Raw genomic sequence first — 16,227 nt, forward strand, 5'->3', positions numbered from 1 at the left:
ATAGGAAAACTTTTCTCAGATTTCTTTTTGCAGCTGTGGACCTATCAACCGGGGACTTGTAGGAAAGTGGACAACTGTGCCATTCCCACTGGCTTTAGCTTTGTTTGTTCATTAGCAATCTTCCCCTGGGTCCTGCACCTTCCTGCCTCAACTCTGTGCTCCAGGAAGTTTACCACTGCAGGAACCCCGAAATGCACTCCAACTCACGCTGGCCAGTCGCCTCTGGGTTTTTGGTCAGAAGCGAGGATACAATGCTTCAGGGGATCTTTGCATTAGGACAATTAGGAGCACTCTTTCATTCTGAAACACTCAGAAACAAAACCCTTGATGCCTCAGCTCGGTTGTAACTGAAAAGCTTGGCTTTTTTGCTTTTCCCAGTAAAGTTTCCTGCCCTTTTGTGCTCTCTGTAGCTTTTTACCCACACTCTCCCAAGTGTTTCCCTCAGGGTACTCTGACCCACTGTCTTTTACTAGCTTGAAGAGACAGCTTAGAAGAGGTTTTTAGGAACTTGTCCCTGCCTCCTGCATTGCAGGGAGGATTTTTAAAGCTTGAAAGAGAACTTGGAGAGGTTTTGCTGTCTTAAGAGGTTTGTTATTTTCCCTTTGAGCTAATCACAGGTGGTCCCCATACTAATATCTTCAGGTGATTCTAATTTTTGCCCTTTTGAGAAAGTTAAGGCTTTAGTTTTTAAGTTTAAGAGCTTTTGAGAAAGATGAAGGCTTTTTAGAGAGTTTTCCCCCAAATTTTTTTAAGAAAAGCTTTTAGTTTGAGAAAGAATTTTTTTTTCCCCAGGAGAAAGACCAACTTTCCCCAAAACTTCCCAACTTTAAACTTTGGCTTTTTACACCCCCATTTTTGCCTCAGGGAGAAATCACTTTCTCCTGCCGCTTGGACTTAGCATTTCAGCTGTCCCCAGGTCAAAAGCTTCCATAGGAAACTTTTTCTTCCCCATAAGCTCAAAGAAGAGCTTTTTTTACTACCCGTAAAGCCCAAAGAAAGATTTTTTTCCCAGTTTGCATTCAGAGCCCCCAAAGTTAGAAAATTGTAGAGTTTTTCTGTCTAGTTGCCTTACTTATTTTTTCCTACACAATCTTACACTTCTAAGTTTTTCCTAAACTATATTACTATGCTATACCTTATACTTATTTTTCACAGATAGAAATTGAGAAAGGGATACAAGATAGAAAATTTTGACAGAAGAGAATTGCGCTGCAGCATCGGACATCCTTCCAGTCCGCTTTCCTTTTCTCTCGAGGATAAAACCCCTGCCTCTCAATATATATAAAATATTTATTTTCCATAACACCGGCATGCCTTATCCACTGGCAGGGCTGAACTCAGCACTTTTGCCAAAAACTCTGTAATAAAACTATTAGTTTCCTTTATCTTTAGTCCCTATTACTTTGTCTTTAGTCCCTGTTCATTTGTCTTTAGTCCCCCTTTTTTTTAGTCCCCCTTTTTTTTTCTTTAGTCCCTTTTTTTCTTTTTTCTTTAGTCCCTGTTCATGGCGCCATTCTGTGGGGCGTTCACCCAACCACCCCCACAGTTCCCCAGAGTTTTCTTGAGTGCGAGCAGCAGGAAATATTAGATAGAAGAATTTATTGCAGAGAATCTTGCGGAGATAAACAGATAGAAAATAAAGGATAGCCTCGAGAGGGCCTGGAACCTTTTCCAACGGGCCCAACTGTCTCTGCCCCAGGGTTTTTATAGAGACGCCAAGGGGTGGAGCAAAAGACCTCCTCCCCCAGCACAGCCAAGTGCAGACCATCTCAGACACCTGCACTCAGGCCCGTGGTCCTAATCATCCTCTATGCGGACCTGCTGGGTAAAGCCACAAGGAACCCGAGAACGGGCTCCCACAGTCAACAAGGCAAAGTGACAGCCTACAGAATGGGAAAAGGTCTTCACCAACCCCACATCGGACAGAGGGCTGATATCCAGAATATATAAAGAACTTAAGAAATTAGACATCAAAACGCCCAACAATCCAATTAAGAAATGGGCTATAGAACTAAACAGAGAATTCTCAACAGAGGAAGCTCAAATGGCTGAAAGACATTAAAGGAATTGCTCAACATCCCTAATCATCAGGGAAATGCAAATCAAAACGACTCTGAGATACCATCTTACACCCGTCAGAATGGCTAAGATCAAAAACACTGAAGACACCTTATGCTGGAGAGGATGTGGAGCTAGGGGAACTCTCCTCCACTGCGGTAGGAATGCAAGCTTGTACAACCACTTTGGAAATCAATATGGCGTTTTCTTAGAAAACTGGGAATCAATCTCCCTCAAGACCCAGCTATACCACTCTTGGGCATATATCCAAGGAATGCTCAATCATACCACAAGGGCACTTGCTCAGCTATGTTCATAGCAGCATTATTTGTAATAGCCAGAACCTGGAAACAACCTAGATGTCCTTCAACTGAAGAATGGATAAATAAAATGTGGTACATATACACAATGGAATACTACTCAGCAGAGAAAAACAATGACATCATGAGGTTTGCAGGCAAACGGATGGATCTAGAAAAAATCATCCTGAGTGAGGTAACCCAGACTCAGAAAGACAAACATGGTATGTACTCACTCATAGCAGGATACTAGATGTAAAACAAAGATGACTAGACTGCTACTCACAACTCCAGGGAGGCTACCTAGAAAACAGGACCCTAAGAAAGACACAGGGATCATCCAATGACAGAGAAATGGATGAGATCTACATGAACAACCTGGACGTGAGTGGGGGTAATGAAGGGCAAGGTTCAAGGGAAAGAGAGCTTGGGGGAGCAGGAGATCCCAGGTGGATCAAGAACAGAGAGGGAGAACAAGAAATAAGAGACCATAATAAATGAAGACCACATGAGAATAGGAAGAAGCAAAGTGCTAGAGAGGCCCACAGAAATCCACAGATACCTCCACAATAGACAACTAGCAATGGTTGAGAGAAAGCCCGAACTGACCTACTCTGGTGATAGGATGGCCAAGCACCCTAACTGTTGTGCTAGAAATCTCATCTAATGACTGAGGGAACCAGACGCAGAGATCCAAGGCCGGGCCCCAGGTGGAGCTCCAGGAGTCCAATTGGCGAGAAAGAGGAGGGTTTGTATGAGCGAGAATTGTTGAGACCAAGATTGGAAAAAGCACAGGAACAAATAGTCAAATGAATGGAAACACATGAACTATGAACCAATAGCTGAGGAACCCCCCAACAGGATCAAGCCCTCTGGATAAGTGATATAGTTGATTAGCTTGAACTGTTTGGGAGGCACCCAGGCAGTGGGACTGGGACCTGTCCTTAGTACATGAGCTGGCTATTTGGAACCTGGGGCTTATGCAGGGACACTTTGCTCAGCCTAGGAGGAGAGAACTGGACCTGCCTGGACTGAATCTACCAGGTTGAACTCAATCCCCAGGGGAGTTGTTGCCCTGGAGGAGATGGGAATGGGGGGTGGGCTGGGGGAAGGCGGGGGGGGGGGGGGGGGGGGGGGGACGGACAGGAGGGGGGCGGACAAGGGAATCCGTGGCTATGTAAAATTAAATTAAATTATAAAATAAAAAAATTATAAAAAAAAAGGTATGTGCTACCATTGCCTGACTTCTATGTTCAATATACTGGCTGTCTTTTTCCTCTGATCCTAAACTTCATTGGGAGACACAGATAAAATATCACCACAGGGATCCAATGCCCACTTCCAGCCTATGAGGGCACTGACTAAGCATGGGGTACAGACGGACATGCAGGCAAAACATTCATACACGTAAAGTTAAAAATATTTTTCTTTTCTTGTTAGGAAAAGAATCCTTGTTAATATGGGAGGAAAAAATCTGATACATCTATATCCCCCAATTGAATACTGACAATGTAAGTGAAATGAGATAGACTCCAGCGGAGAGTTATTACAACATGGTAGCAACAATGGTTTGTTTTGCTAAATCAAAAGTGCCCTGAGGCCTGATGCCAAGAGAGCTAAAAGGGGACAGTGTTAAGGAGCAGAAGGGGGCTGGCAGTGGCACACACCTTTAATTCCAGCACTTGGGAGACAGAAACAGGCAGATCTCGGTGAGTTCAGGTCCAGCCTGGTCTATAAAGTGGATTCCAGGACAGCCAGGGCTACACAGAGAAACCTTGTCTCAAAAAACAAAACAAACAAATGAACAAAAAAAAAGAGCAGAATGGATTTATAGACCAAGAGCCGCCTAGCTAAAGAGCACACCCAGGAACACCTTACTGTGCGCCCACAATACTCATTCAGTCCCATGCCTCCAGCTCTGATCCTGGCCCTTCCCCTTCTGTGCCACCTGCCTTTGGGGCAACTCAGGAATTTATATTTCTGGAAAAACTGGGGATAGGTAGGGGTACACCTTTGGCGGTCCTGACATATGACTAAGACTCCATTGCTTTACTTTGTGAATCCTGGGCCATGCTTCCTAAAACTCCCCCTCAGAATGGGAGCACAGCAGGAATGATAATTAGTCAGTGGTGACTTTCTGCATTTGGATTTCAACTGACTCTTTTCAGGGTTCTAATTTTGAGGCTCTAATAATAGCAACCACCCCTTCCATTAATCTCTCTACACCTAAAGGAAGAGTATGTGTACCTGTAGGGAAAAAACAACAACAACAAAAGTAATTAATTAATAAATAATAAAAACCTTTCAGTAAAATCTAAGTGAAAGAATTCTTCATTATAAACCAATTTTTTTATCCAATTTTATAGAATATGCATTTGTCTCATGGAGACTACATGTGCCACAGCATGCTGCTGGGGCTCAACTTACAGGAGACGCATCTCTCCTTCAACCACAAGGGCCCTGAGATCGAAATCAGGTCATCTAGCTGCATGGGAAGCACTTTACCTGCTGAGCTATCTCTCAGCCTCAACAAACTCGCTTAGTAAGGGTCTTGCTGTGTATCCACGTCTGTCTTTGTTTGGGTTTTTATTGCTGTGAAGAGACACCATGGCTCTTATAAATAAAAACATTTAATTGAGGGGACTCACTTACAATTTCAGAGGTTCAGTCCATTATCATCATCATGGCGGGGAGCATGGTGGCATGCAGACAGATATGGCGCTGGAGCTGAGAGTCCTACATCTTGACTCATAGGCAACAGGAAGTCAACTGACGATCACACTGATTGAAGCTTGAGAAGAGACCTCAAAGCCCACTCCCACAGTGACACACTTCCTCCAACAAGGCCACGCCTCCTAATAATGCCACTCCCTTTGGGAGCCATTTTCTTTCAAACCACCACAAACTCTTCCCTCATCCTCCCTAGTGCTGGAGTTTAAAGGTATGGGCCACTAGACCAGGCACAAGCCTGTATTTCACCCTCCCCACCAAAAAGAAAAAAAAAGAAAGAAAAAAACACATGTAACATGAATCTTAAATGGTCTTATTAATAAAAACAAAGCCGGAGGTAGATACTGGGGTGAATTCTGAAAGATCAAAGAAGCAGAACAAGCCACAGCTAACCTCACCTCGCCAACTTCTCAGCCAATCCTGTTTCCTCAAACTGGAAGCCTGTGAGTCCTCATCCAAATGGATGTCAGCTGAACTGCTGCTAAAAGCCTAAAAGCTTGAAAAGCCTCTAGTTCCTATTCCTCATGCCTTATATACTTTTCTGCTTCCTGCCATTGCTTTCTGGCATTAAAGCTGTGTGTCTCTCCCAAGCAAGAAAGGAGATTTCAAGTGCTAGGATTAAAGGTGTGTCACCATGACTGACTCTTTTCAGTGTGGCCTTGAACTCACAAAGATCCAGATGGATCTCTGCCTCTGGAATGCTAGGATTAAAGGTGTGTGCTACCCACTGCCTAACCTCTATGTTTAATATAGTGTCTGTTGTGTTCTACAATCCCCAGATAAGTTTATTGGGGTGTCATACTCTTTCACATCTGTTAAAATAAATTTGGGCATGGCATGGTGGCACAAACCTTTAATCCCAGCAGTCAGGAAGTAGAGAGGCAGAGGCAGAGGATCTCTGTGAGTTCTAGGCCAGCCCAGCCTACAGAGCAAGCTCAGAATAGCCAGGACTACATAGACCCTGTCTCAAAATAATAATAATAATAATAATAATAATAATAATAATAATAATAATAGTAACAACAACAACAAACTCACTGAAGGAAAATAAGAAAAATATGTGAACAGTCATTTTTATTAGAGACGTACAAGTGGCAATTAAACATCTGAAACAGGTATTTTATTTCAGAATACTTAAGGAAATGCAATGGAATGCACAGTGCAATGTCACAATACACCCAGCAGTGTAAAATCTTCAAGGATTAGCCACATGGTGTACACGCCAGGATGGAAAGGAACAACCACTTTCACACACTGCTGGTGAGCACGCAATAACAGGGAGCAAGCACATCAGAGTCGGCATTTCCTGAACTCCTCCTAAAATATTCATCTATAACTCTGGTGTTACACTCCAGTTAGTAACACAAAGTGATTAAAAAGCACAGCCAGCCGGGCGGTGGTGGCGCACGCCTTTAATCCCAGCACTCGGGAGGCAGAGCCAGGCGGATCTCTGTGAGTTCGAGGCCAGCCTGGACTACCAAGTGAGTTCCAGGAAAGGCGCAAAGCTACACAGAGAAACCCTGTCTCGAAAAACCAAAAAAAAAAAAAGCACAGCTATACAAAAACTGAAATATTCACAGCAGCTTTATTTATAATATGCAAAATCTGTAAAGAAACTTTCTAAATAAATTAACGGATTCAACAAACAGTTGATCCACACCAAATGTTCCTCAGCAACAATAACATTTCATATAGGAATCATTGTTGAATCTTGAAGTAGTTATACAACATATCTACACATACACAAGCATACATGTTATGATGACAATAATTTAACATTCCAAACAATGTAAACTAATCTGTGGTTTAAGAAAAATCAGGGCCTGAAGAGATGCCTTAGCAGTTAAGAGCATTAGATGATCTTCCAGAGGACCTGGGTTCAGTTCCCAGCACCTACATGGTGGCCCACAACCATCTGAAATGCCAGCCCCCAGAGGGCCTACTCCCTCTTCTGGCCTCCACAGGCACGAAGCATGCATGTGGTGCACAGACATACATGCAGGAAGAACACGCACACACATACAATAGTTTAAATTAAAAACAAAATCATTGGTTGCCAGGAGGTAGGAAATCTAAGATAATAAATGTGCATGCTGTAAATATACAGATGACAAATAAATTTGTTTTCATAACTGAAATGATTTCAAGACTTTACCAACTGGGGTTTTGTTTTTGGAGCCAGAGTCGTGCTGTGTTGGCGTCACTGAGCCACAAACCCCTGGGCCCACAGACTCCTCATTCCTCAGCCTTCCTAGAAACTGGAACTACAGTGCATGCCACAGTGCCATGCCATGTACTTTGCTAAGTATCACTTACATAAATGATACATAAAAGAAGCTATAAAAAGTAGCCCGAAACAATATACCTAGATGTCCTACTGTTCTCAAAATCTTTTCACAGACTAATATGGATTCCACCATCTTTCTTCTCAGAACCTCAGAGGTGCTGCCTTGCTCCACTGGCAGCCAATCTTGGCAGGAAAGCTACTGCCCCTTGAATCACAAATAGGTAAGAATTATACCCCACCCCACAAAAACCATCTTTCCCCTCTTGTTTTCGGGCCTGCAGCGCTTTAGCCCTAGGGAGAGAAGGAAGAATACAGGAATCCACAAAAATGTCTCACTATTTTCTCTGACAATAACCACAGCCACAGGAAATAGCCACACAGATCTTGAGAATATGACTCACACAAAGTCATTGGAACATCTATGGGTGAATTTTTAGTAGAGGCTTGGTCCACGGCCAGAGAGAGGGCTCAGTAGGTAAAAAAAGCATTTACCAAAAGCCTGATGACCTGAATCCAGTCTCTGGAACCTACATGGTAGAACAGAATCATCTCGAAAAGCTGCCCTCTGACGTCTACGCACGTGCCATGGCACATGCACACCAACACACAAACACTCACAAAAAAGGAAATGCGAGATTATTTCCGTATCTATGAACTCAGTTCCTGTCCCAATCACAAACTGCTGGCCTGCACCCTAGTCAACACATTATAGCAAATGGCTGCAATGCAAGGCGTACAGAAGAGATCACCCTCAACAATGCTAGGAATTATATGACATCCCAGTGGAAAGGTGAGGATAATTGTTCCCGCGGTTTACAGAAGCACCTGGGATTGTCATAATTGTCCTCTTCATCCGGACTTTTTAACCTTACAAATCATAGCACCTTCAGTAAGCCAGGAACAGAAAACCCAACAGTCTTACCTGTGAGGGCAGGGGCAGCAATGAAAATCAGACCAATACTCCATATAGCTGCTTCTTGCAGCTGTACCATACCTTCTAAAACATAGTAAGTGAGGATATCTATGAATTTGGTCCACCCTTAACGCTGACATCATAGGTCAGTTGATAAGTCACACCACAGAATGAACAGAACCTTCCAGATTAAAGGTGCATAAATAAACTACCTTTTCAAAAAGTTAAGTCAGAGGTTATGTGCAGCAAGCATTTTCCAAGTTGGCGAATTTGAACCTGGAAATATTCATCATTAACACAGTATGAAAACAAAACTTCCCCTGAACAAGGTAATCTTTCTCAGCAAAGTTGAAAGCACAACTCAGACCACACCTTCCAAACAAGATTCCTGCCCTAAAGGGAAATGAGGGGTCTCCAAGGCGAAGGCCACAGCAGAGTACAGAAGTTTGCATCTCTGAGCAGTCAGGAAGGGTACTTATCCTCACAATATCAAACTTCCGGGTGGTAATGGTGAAAGGGTTTCTACCACGGACACTGCCAATGGCATAAATCAGGATACGGCCCTGGGCATACTAGAAACTGAATGAATCTCCTTAAAATTTCCCACAGATCTGAAATAACCCACACTTCTGAAGGCCACATGAATCATCTTTAAACTCAGCGAGGGCTGCTAGTCTCCTCCGATGTTACCACACTAACTCACTAAACAGCACATTTCTCACAGGATGAAGAAGCTTCTGAGGTGTGAACTCTCTGGTGTCGAACGAGATTAGACCTACGGCTAAATGATTTCTCACAGTCATCGCACTCGTACGGTCTTTCTCCAGTGTGAACTCTTTGATGCTGAATTAGGTCAGACTTGTGGGTGAAGAGTTTGCCACATTCGCCACATTCATAAGGCTTTTCTCCACTGTGGCTTCTCTGGTGTTGAATTAGGCTGGCACTTTGGCTAAAGGACTTCCCACATTCACTACACTCATAGGGCCTTTCTCCAGTGTGCAGTCGCTGGTGTTGAATAAGGCTAGCACTCTGACTAAAGGCTTTCCCACACTCGACACACTCATAAGGCTTCTCTCCAGTATGAACTCTCCGGTGCTGAATGAGGCTAGAGCATTGTCTAAACGACTTCCCACATTCTTCACACTCATAAGGTCTTGTGCCGGTATGAATTCTCTGGTGTTGGATGAGGTCAGACTTCCGGGTGAAGGATGCACCACATTCCCCACACTTATAAGGCCTTTCTCCAGTGTGAACTCTTTGGTGTTGGATGAGGATGAATTTGCGACTAAAGGATTTTTCACATTCGCTGCATTTGTAAGGCCTGTCACCAGTATGGACCCTCCGGTGTCGAATGAGGTTGGAGAACTGCCTGAAGAATTTTCCACACTCACTACACTCATAAGGCCTTTCCCCACTGTGAATTCGCTCATGTTGAGTGAGTTCAGCTTTGCAGCTAAAGGACTTCCCACAGCCACTGCACTGATGAGGCATTTCTCCAGTGTGGACTCTTCTATGTCTAATGAGATTGAAGATTTGTCTAAAAGATTTGCCACATTCATAGCACTCATAAGGCCTTTCTCCAGTATGAATTCTGTGGTGTCTAAAGAGGCTAGAGTTTTGTCTGAAGGATTTCCCACATTGCTCACACTGGTAAGGCCTCTCTCCAGTGTGGATTCTCTGATGTTCAGTGAGGTTGGATTTGTAGGTAAAGGATTTTCTACATTCCACACACTCATAATGTACTCTACCACTGTGGTGTCTCTGGTGGTAAATGAGTTCAGATTTATAGATGAAGGCTTTTCCACATTCGGTACATTTATACGGCCTTTCTTGAGTTCTGTTGTGTGCAATGAGGTGGCACTTCTTGCTAAAGGATTTTTCATGCTGACTATGCTCATACGTCCTTTGTCCCGTGCGACTGTCCTGGTGCTGAGCAAGTTTGTAGTTACAAGAGAAGGCTTTCTCATACTTGCTACACTCATGAGGCCTTTTTTCAGGGGTGGCACTTTGACACTGAACACGTGTATGTTTGTGGTTTGAACCTTTTTGGCATTCACTGGACATAAGTTTTTCTCCACTCAAAAGTGCTTCCCCACACTTGCCACTACTGTGAAGCTGTTCACTATTACAAGTGGCCTGCTGCTGAAGACAGCCCATGGAGGCAAGGGCCTTCTCCCCATCCTTCTCAAAGACGAACGGCTTTGTCAACACATGGGGTCTGCAGCTTGACGTAAGTGAAGCCGTATCAGCCTTCTCTTCGCAGGGCTTTTCTCCACTGTAACTCATCTGGTGCTGGTTAATGTCTTCATTCAAACTGGAGCTTTTCACACCTGTTCTGCCCAAATGCAATGTCTGCACAGGGTGTGTGCTTAGGAATTCAGCCTGGTACAAAACGTCTTCCAAAGCTGGGACAGGTGTCTCAAAGAGAGGAGTCTCCTGGGGAGATGAACTTGTCTTAGACATCACTCCATCTATAGGCCCATCAAGCTCAGCAGTTACCTCTTCATCCCCCATTCCAAGCCTGGATCCTGAAATCAGAGAAATACATGTTGAAATGCTAATGAAATGATGCTGACATTAGTGGAGAGAGAAAAGCCCACCACAAAGGTAAGTCAGACAACAATGACACAGCTGGACTTCGATTCCACCTGTTCTCTAAGCACTTGGGAATTTAAGGCAAGATGTCGATGGCTTGTAAGTTTGAGCTAGTCCATGCTACATAGCTAAGAGCTTATCACCAAAAAATTTTTAAAAAAAATTTAAAAACGGAGAAGAATCAATGAAACCACTGAACTATTCTAAGAACAAAAAAGCTGCAGACAGGCTTAGGGAACTGTTTCAAATATAGACAGGGTGCATCACACTAGACAGAGGACACAGGATGGGATGCAGGAAAGGATAAGGAGGGTCTCCAAGCAATTCCTCAGCCAACAGCCTTCAGCAGGTCCTTTCCTATTGGGGATGTGGCTACACTGGCAAAAGTCCTCAAATGAAACTAAGCAGCTAGTGATCAAGGGCTAATTCAAGCTATGTAAGTGCCTCATGGCACCGTTTGTCAAAACTAAGAATGCAACAACATCAAGGTAGCCAAGAGCCAGAAGTCACAGGTGAAATCACAAGTTGGCAAAGTAGTAAACATAGAGAAGTAAAGGTAGAAATGAGACATGATGGGTGACCCCTTTACACAAACACTGTGGGGCACTCTACTGGTTCCTGGTATGATGGGATCATGCCTTCCCCTGGGTGCCTATTACCAGGTCCAGGTCTCCTCTAAGACAATCTTGTAATGTCAACTCTATGAGGCAACCAAGACCCTCCCTGCAACCCTAACAACAAGGGACATAAAAAATTACAAATATTAAAAAAAAGGAGAAGAGAAGGAAGAGGAAGAAAAGAAAAAGCAAGTGAGTACCAGTACTAACTTATAGCAATTTAACATAAAATTGTATATGGGAAGAAAACAGAACTAAACACTGAAGGGTCCTTTAAGAATAGCCCGTGATTCATTTAAAAATAAACATTACAATATTGGCAATTCCTCACAAAGGCAGCCATAAGGAAATAACAACTAAGCCTGGGGCACACCTTTAATTCCAGTACTTGGGAGGCAGAGGCAGGCAGATCTCTATGAGGAGTTCAAGGCCAGTCTGGTCTACATAGTGAGTTCCAGTATATCCAGGATTATAGAGAGAGACCCTGTCTCAAAGAAGAAAAAAGAAAGTAAGAAAAGGAAAAGGAAAAAGAAAGAAATGATAGGTATTGTAATTAGGCAGGGACCAAGGCATAGGATGCTACTGATGTGGAAGTCACCCTAACAGAGAGAAATTTCGAATTGTTATGACTCCAGAGAAAGTAGTCACTCTCAGGTAGAAAGTAAAGTTAGAAACCACTTAGGACACTGGGAGGGATGTGAGGATCTTACCCAGAGAAGCCACAAGTGCAAGGTTCTCCACCATCACACTGCAGTAGAGGAACCTCTGGGCCTTATCAAGGAGCACCCACTCTTCCTGGGAGAAGTGAATGGCCACATCCTCAAAGGTCACACCCTATCACAGTGAAAACAATTTATCATATGATCAGTTTCTCTTTCAGAAATCCAAGTACATCCTGTTGCCCCAATATACATCACTTGCTTACTATCCTTTCCATTTCATATCAGAGGAGACACTCAACCCAATGCCCCTGATGCCCACTCTGCTCACTGAAATATGGGGATATAAACAGAGAGCTGAAATCTAACCTCTAGGCCTAAGATGAAGGCCACTACCCTCTCCTGCCAATGCTGCGGCTGTCACGGATACTGGCTGGGAAGAAAAATGGTCATAGAAAAAATAAGCTAACTTGAATTTTGACTTGTCAGACAATATCCCTGAGGACTCTAAAAGTCCTTAGACCCAAGGAACATGGGCTCCCTTCTTATCCTATGACTTCTTACTGCTCCTGGGCAATCAGTTCACACTACCTCTGCACACAGCACTCTGTACACAAGTATACATTCATTCGCGGAGGCAAGAGGTCAATGTCGGGTGTCACGTTCAATTCAATTACTCTCCACCTTATCTTTTGAGACAAGCCTTCTCACTGAACCTGGAACTCACCAGTTCAACCAGACTGGCTAGCCAGTGAACTCCAGAGATCTCCCTGTTTCTGTTCCCCACCCTCAGTCCCCATGCATCCCCACCCCCACTCCGCATGCACACTTTATATGGGTGCTGGAAATCTGAACTCAGGTCGTCCTACATTAAAAGCAAGTACTTTACCCATTGAGTTACCTCCCCAGACTCATACCCAGCACTTTGAATCATATTTTTCTTGTATGACTATATTCCCACAGCTACAGCCTTAAAAGATCACACAGCTCTGCATGATAGGAAAAAAATTATGATCCATTTCCTTCTGAAGCCTCCAAGGTAATGTATATCTCCCATCCAATCCTATCTTGCCATGAGGAAATATCAGACCTGAGTACCACTTACTCCCAGTCTCTCTCAGTCTCAATGATCACTGACTAGCCATGCACAGCACCAACAGGTAGAAGGACAATAAGCATCGCCTAACTCCAGCCCTGACATGGAGCTGCATGCTTTACTTCCATAGAATTGGCCTGAAGTCCTCCACATCCTTCATCCTACATACAACTACACAAGGATTTGCAACCTTCATTCCTATTCCTCAACGTGAGGGCTCTGAGGTCATCAGTTGACATTTCCATCCCACATGCACAGGACTCTGTTCCACATATCTCTCTATCCTTGCTCACATACAACAACAGCTACACGCTGAGTGCAGCTCCATGGCCGACCCACTGGGTCCTCAGCATGTGGGATCCAGAGAGTCCTTAGGAAATTCTAACAGGATCCAACATACCCTCCAAACCTCTCACAGACCCCACTACACAGTAGCCCCAACCCGGTAACGATGGTATCCTACTGTATGTTATTCCTTGGTTCAACCTCACCCACCAACCATCACTAGTAGAAGCCAAGTATGTTGACTAATGCCTATAACTCCAGCACTTGAGAGGCTGGGGCAGGAAGACTGCCACAGATTCAAAGCCAGCTTGTGCTACATAGTGACATGCTTGCCCCTTTCAGTCCAAGTTTATACAAACAGTAAAAACTGCTGAAGAAACCAGACCAGCTGTGAAGCCTGGAATGGACACTACAACCTGTCATGCCACCTGCAAGCTGTACTGTGTGCTCCAGGGTTCCAGCTTTCATGAGTCATCAACCCATGCCGGGTGGGCTTTTGTTAACACAACTTACCTTTGAGTCATTTCTACACCTGTAAGTAACCCCTGGCCCACATTCCTGTAAGTAACTCCCATAAATCTTTCACCAAGTTGGACTTTGGTGGTATCCTTCCTTGGGTTCGCTAGCTGGGATGTACAGACATTTGTTCAGGTCTCCACAGGATGAGTGTCAACACAGTACTATCTCCCTTATTCCACGGCTGGTTTCCTGTGCAGTGGCCACAAGGAGCCTGAGGAGAGTGGGTTGGCTTGCCAGCTTCCTCCACACTCAAATCTCCCGTCGCCATATTCGCATACAAAGTATACATTCTGGTTTTCCAGAGAGAGATTCTGGGTCTGACTCCTGCACCCCACTGACCCCTATTCCAAGGAGAAAGGAAGCCTGCACATCCTGAACTAATTCAATCTCCCCTTCAGGCATAGGCATATACTGGCACATGTGGGAGAAGCAACCTTCTACACCTCCGTTCATGCTTGCCAACAATTTCAACCCTCAGCCTACATACAAAACTCCGGGTTGTGTACCTAACCTGTTCAAGTCTGCAAGGCCCAAGGGCTATACTAGGGGAGCACTGACAGAACAGACCAAGGACATGGCAAACCAAAATCTGTATAGGTAGGATGGGGGTTACGGCAGGTTCCACTTACCAGGCCTGGCCCCATAACTGGTTCTGAAGTCAAGGGAACCTTAAAATAAAAAATAAAAAAATAAATAGATAGATAGAGATAGATAGGTAGGTAGGTAGACAGACAGACAGACAGACAGACAGACAGATAGATAGATAAAAGGCGACCACATGAAGGTTTCATCTCACAGGCTCCAGTCACTGAGTGGCCCTGCCCACCCTGGGGCTAGAGGGGCTGGGATGACTGAAGATTGTCTATGCTGCAGGTCCACAGTGCTGAATCTCAGCTGTGACAAGCACTCGACTCTCTCCTATCATGTCTCTTCCTGTTTGTTCTTCCTCTGAGTAACTTTTGGAAAATTTACAATTCTATTTCCAGACATGGTCACTGTTCACAATTCTCACTGGCCCCAGGGTCCTAAGAATTAAAATCAAATTCCACAGGCGCCAGGAGGCCTCACAACTGCTTCTGCAGGCACTTGGACACCGGGACTCCGTATCTTCTCTGCCCAGCCGCCCCTTCCAGGCCTTTGCACATTGCAACAGTCACAACCCCAGCACACAGATGTTAGGAATGGGGGCTACGCGCCCCCACCCACAGCATCTTCTCCCCGGGGACACCAGCTATGAACCCCAGGGTCATGATGGAGCCTCTCTCCGGGCTCTAGCACTCGGGTGAGACCCGCAGGACGCAGCACTTACCTGCGCCGGGTCCCGGTATGTGGCCACAGCCATTGGATTCTGCAGCGGGAGCAGGGACCGGGTCGCCGAGGTCTGTTCCTCCGGCCCGGCGCGGCTCATGTGGGAAGAGTCGCTGGGCCTCAGTTGGGCCTCTGTACAGCAGTGTAGCTCGCTGCGCTCCGCCAGCCCGGACCGCTCACCTCGCCCCGAGCTTCCAGCTAGGTAAACAAACCCCAGAAACGCCAAAACGACCGCCAAGAGGAGGAACACGCCGGAAGTCCAGCTCCAGGCACAAACCACACACACGCGCGCACGCCCGGAGACACACACACTCACACCCAAAAATAAAAATAATAATAAAAATAAATGCCAAATTTTCATTGGTTCAACCCAGCCCCCAACATCTCGCGTGCGTATTGCATCCCGGGAAATGTAGTTTCCACAGCTCCCCAGGCAGGTACCCCACCCCCCACCTTGACCCCTGTGGACTTAGTTTAAAAGAAAACAGGCACGCTGCAGGGAGATGGTGACTACAGCTTCCAGAAGAGGGAGAGATACTTAAATAAATCTGTCCCCGGATTTCTGGGATCTGTTGTATGGCTGATCATCTCTATGACTGGTAACTTATTTCAGAAACCATGAAGCCCATTGGGCATCAAGAGGCTGTTATGCCCAGATTGGGACCCCAAAGACAAACCACCACAGACCTTAGGTTCAGAATGCAATTAGCATGGTTTATTTCTGTTTACAAGCCGCGGACAGGGAAGCTCGATCCAAAGCACTCACTCGTAGTGGTGAGGCCAGGAGGAACTTGCTTTTTCTTTGTGTGGCTAGCTTTTTAAAGGCAAAATCCACAAGCCCTTCAGGGGGGTTGGGGAAGT

At 45.0% G+C, this 16,227-nt stretch overlaps 1 protein-coding gene across 3 annotated transcripts; it reads right to left on the reverse strand.

Annotated features, from left to right (window-relative positions):
* Window positions 1-6,144: 6,144 nt before the first annotated feature.
* On the reverse strand, window positions 6,145-15,704 carry LOC128125211 (zinc finger protein 551-like). Of its 3 annotated transcripts, XM_052762367.1 has the most exons (4): window positions 15,368-15,704; window positions 14,688-14,726; window positions 12,210-12,333; window positions 6,145-10,815 (listed from the first exon to the last, which is right to left on the reverse strand). In XM_052762367.1, exons 1-4 carry the CDS (start codon window positions 15,464-15,466, stop codon window positions 8,990-8,992), a joined length of 2,088 nt encoding a protein of 695 aa, XP_052618327.1. In that variant the 5' UTR covers window positions 15,467-15,704; the 3' UTR covers window positions 6,145-8,989. The 3 variants fall into 3 exon arrangements, with proteins under 3 accessions (XP_052618327.1, XP_052618328.1, XP_052618329.1); XM_052762368.1 differs by lacking the exon at window positions 14,688-14,726; XM_052762369.1 differs by lacking the exons at window positions 12,210-12,333; window positions 14,688-14,726 and having other exon boundaries at window positions 15,368-15,703.
* Window positions 15,705-16,227: the final 523 nt, after the last annotated feature.

The sequence above is a fragment of the Peromyscus californicus genome, unplaced genomic scaffold (genome assembly GCF_007827085.1).
Source record: "Peromyscus californicus insignis strain IS unplaced genomic scaffold, ASM782708v3 Scaffold_4__1_contigs__length_199733344, whole genome shotgun sequence".
Classification (NCBI taxonomy): Eukaryota; Metazoa; Chordata; class Mammalia; order Rodentia; family Cricetidae; genus Peromyscus; species Peromyscus californicus.

Coding starts and splice junctions, on each gene's coding strand:
- LOC128125211 (XM_052762367.1), bottom strand. CDS start 15,466: ATGAGCCGCGCCGGGCCGGAGGAACAGACCTCGGCGACCCGGTCCCTG. Junction 14,727..15,367: donor CATACCGGGACCCGGCGCAG/GTAAGTGCTGCG, acceptor TTTTATTTTAAG/GTTCCCTTGACTTCAGAACC. Junction 10,816..12,209: donor TGCACTTGTGGCTTCTCTGG/GTAAGATCCTCA, acceptor CTCTGATTTCAG/GATCCAGGCTTGGAATGGGG.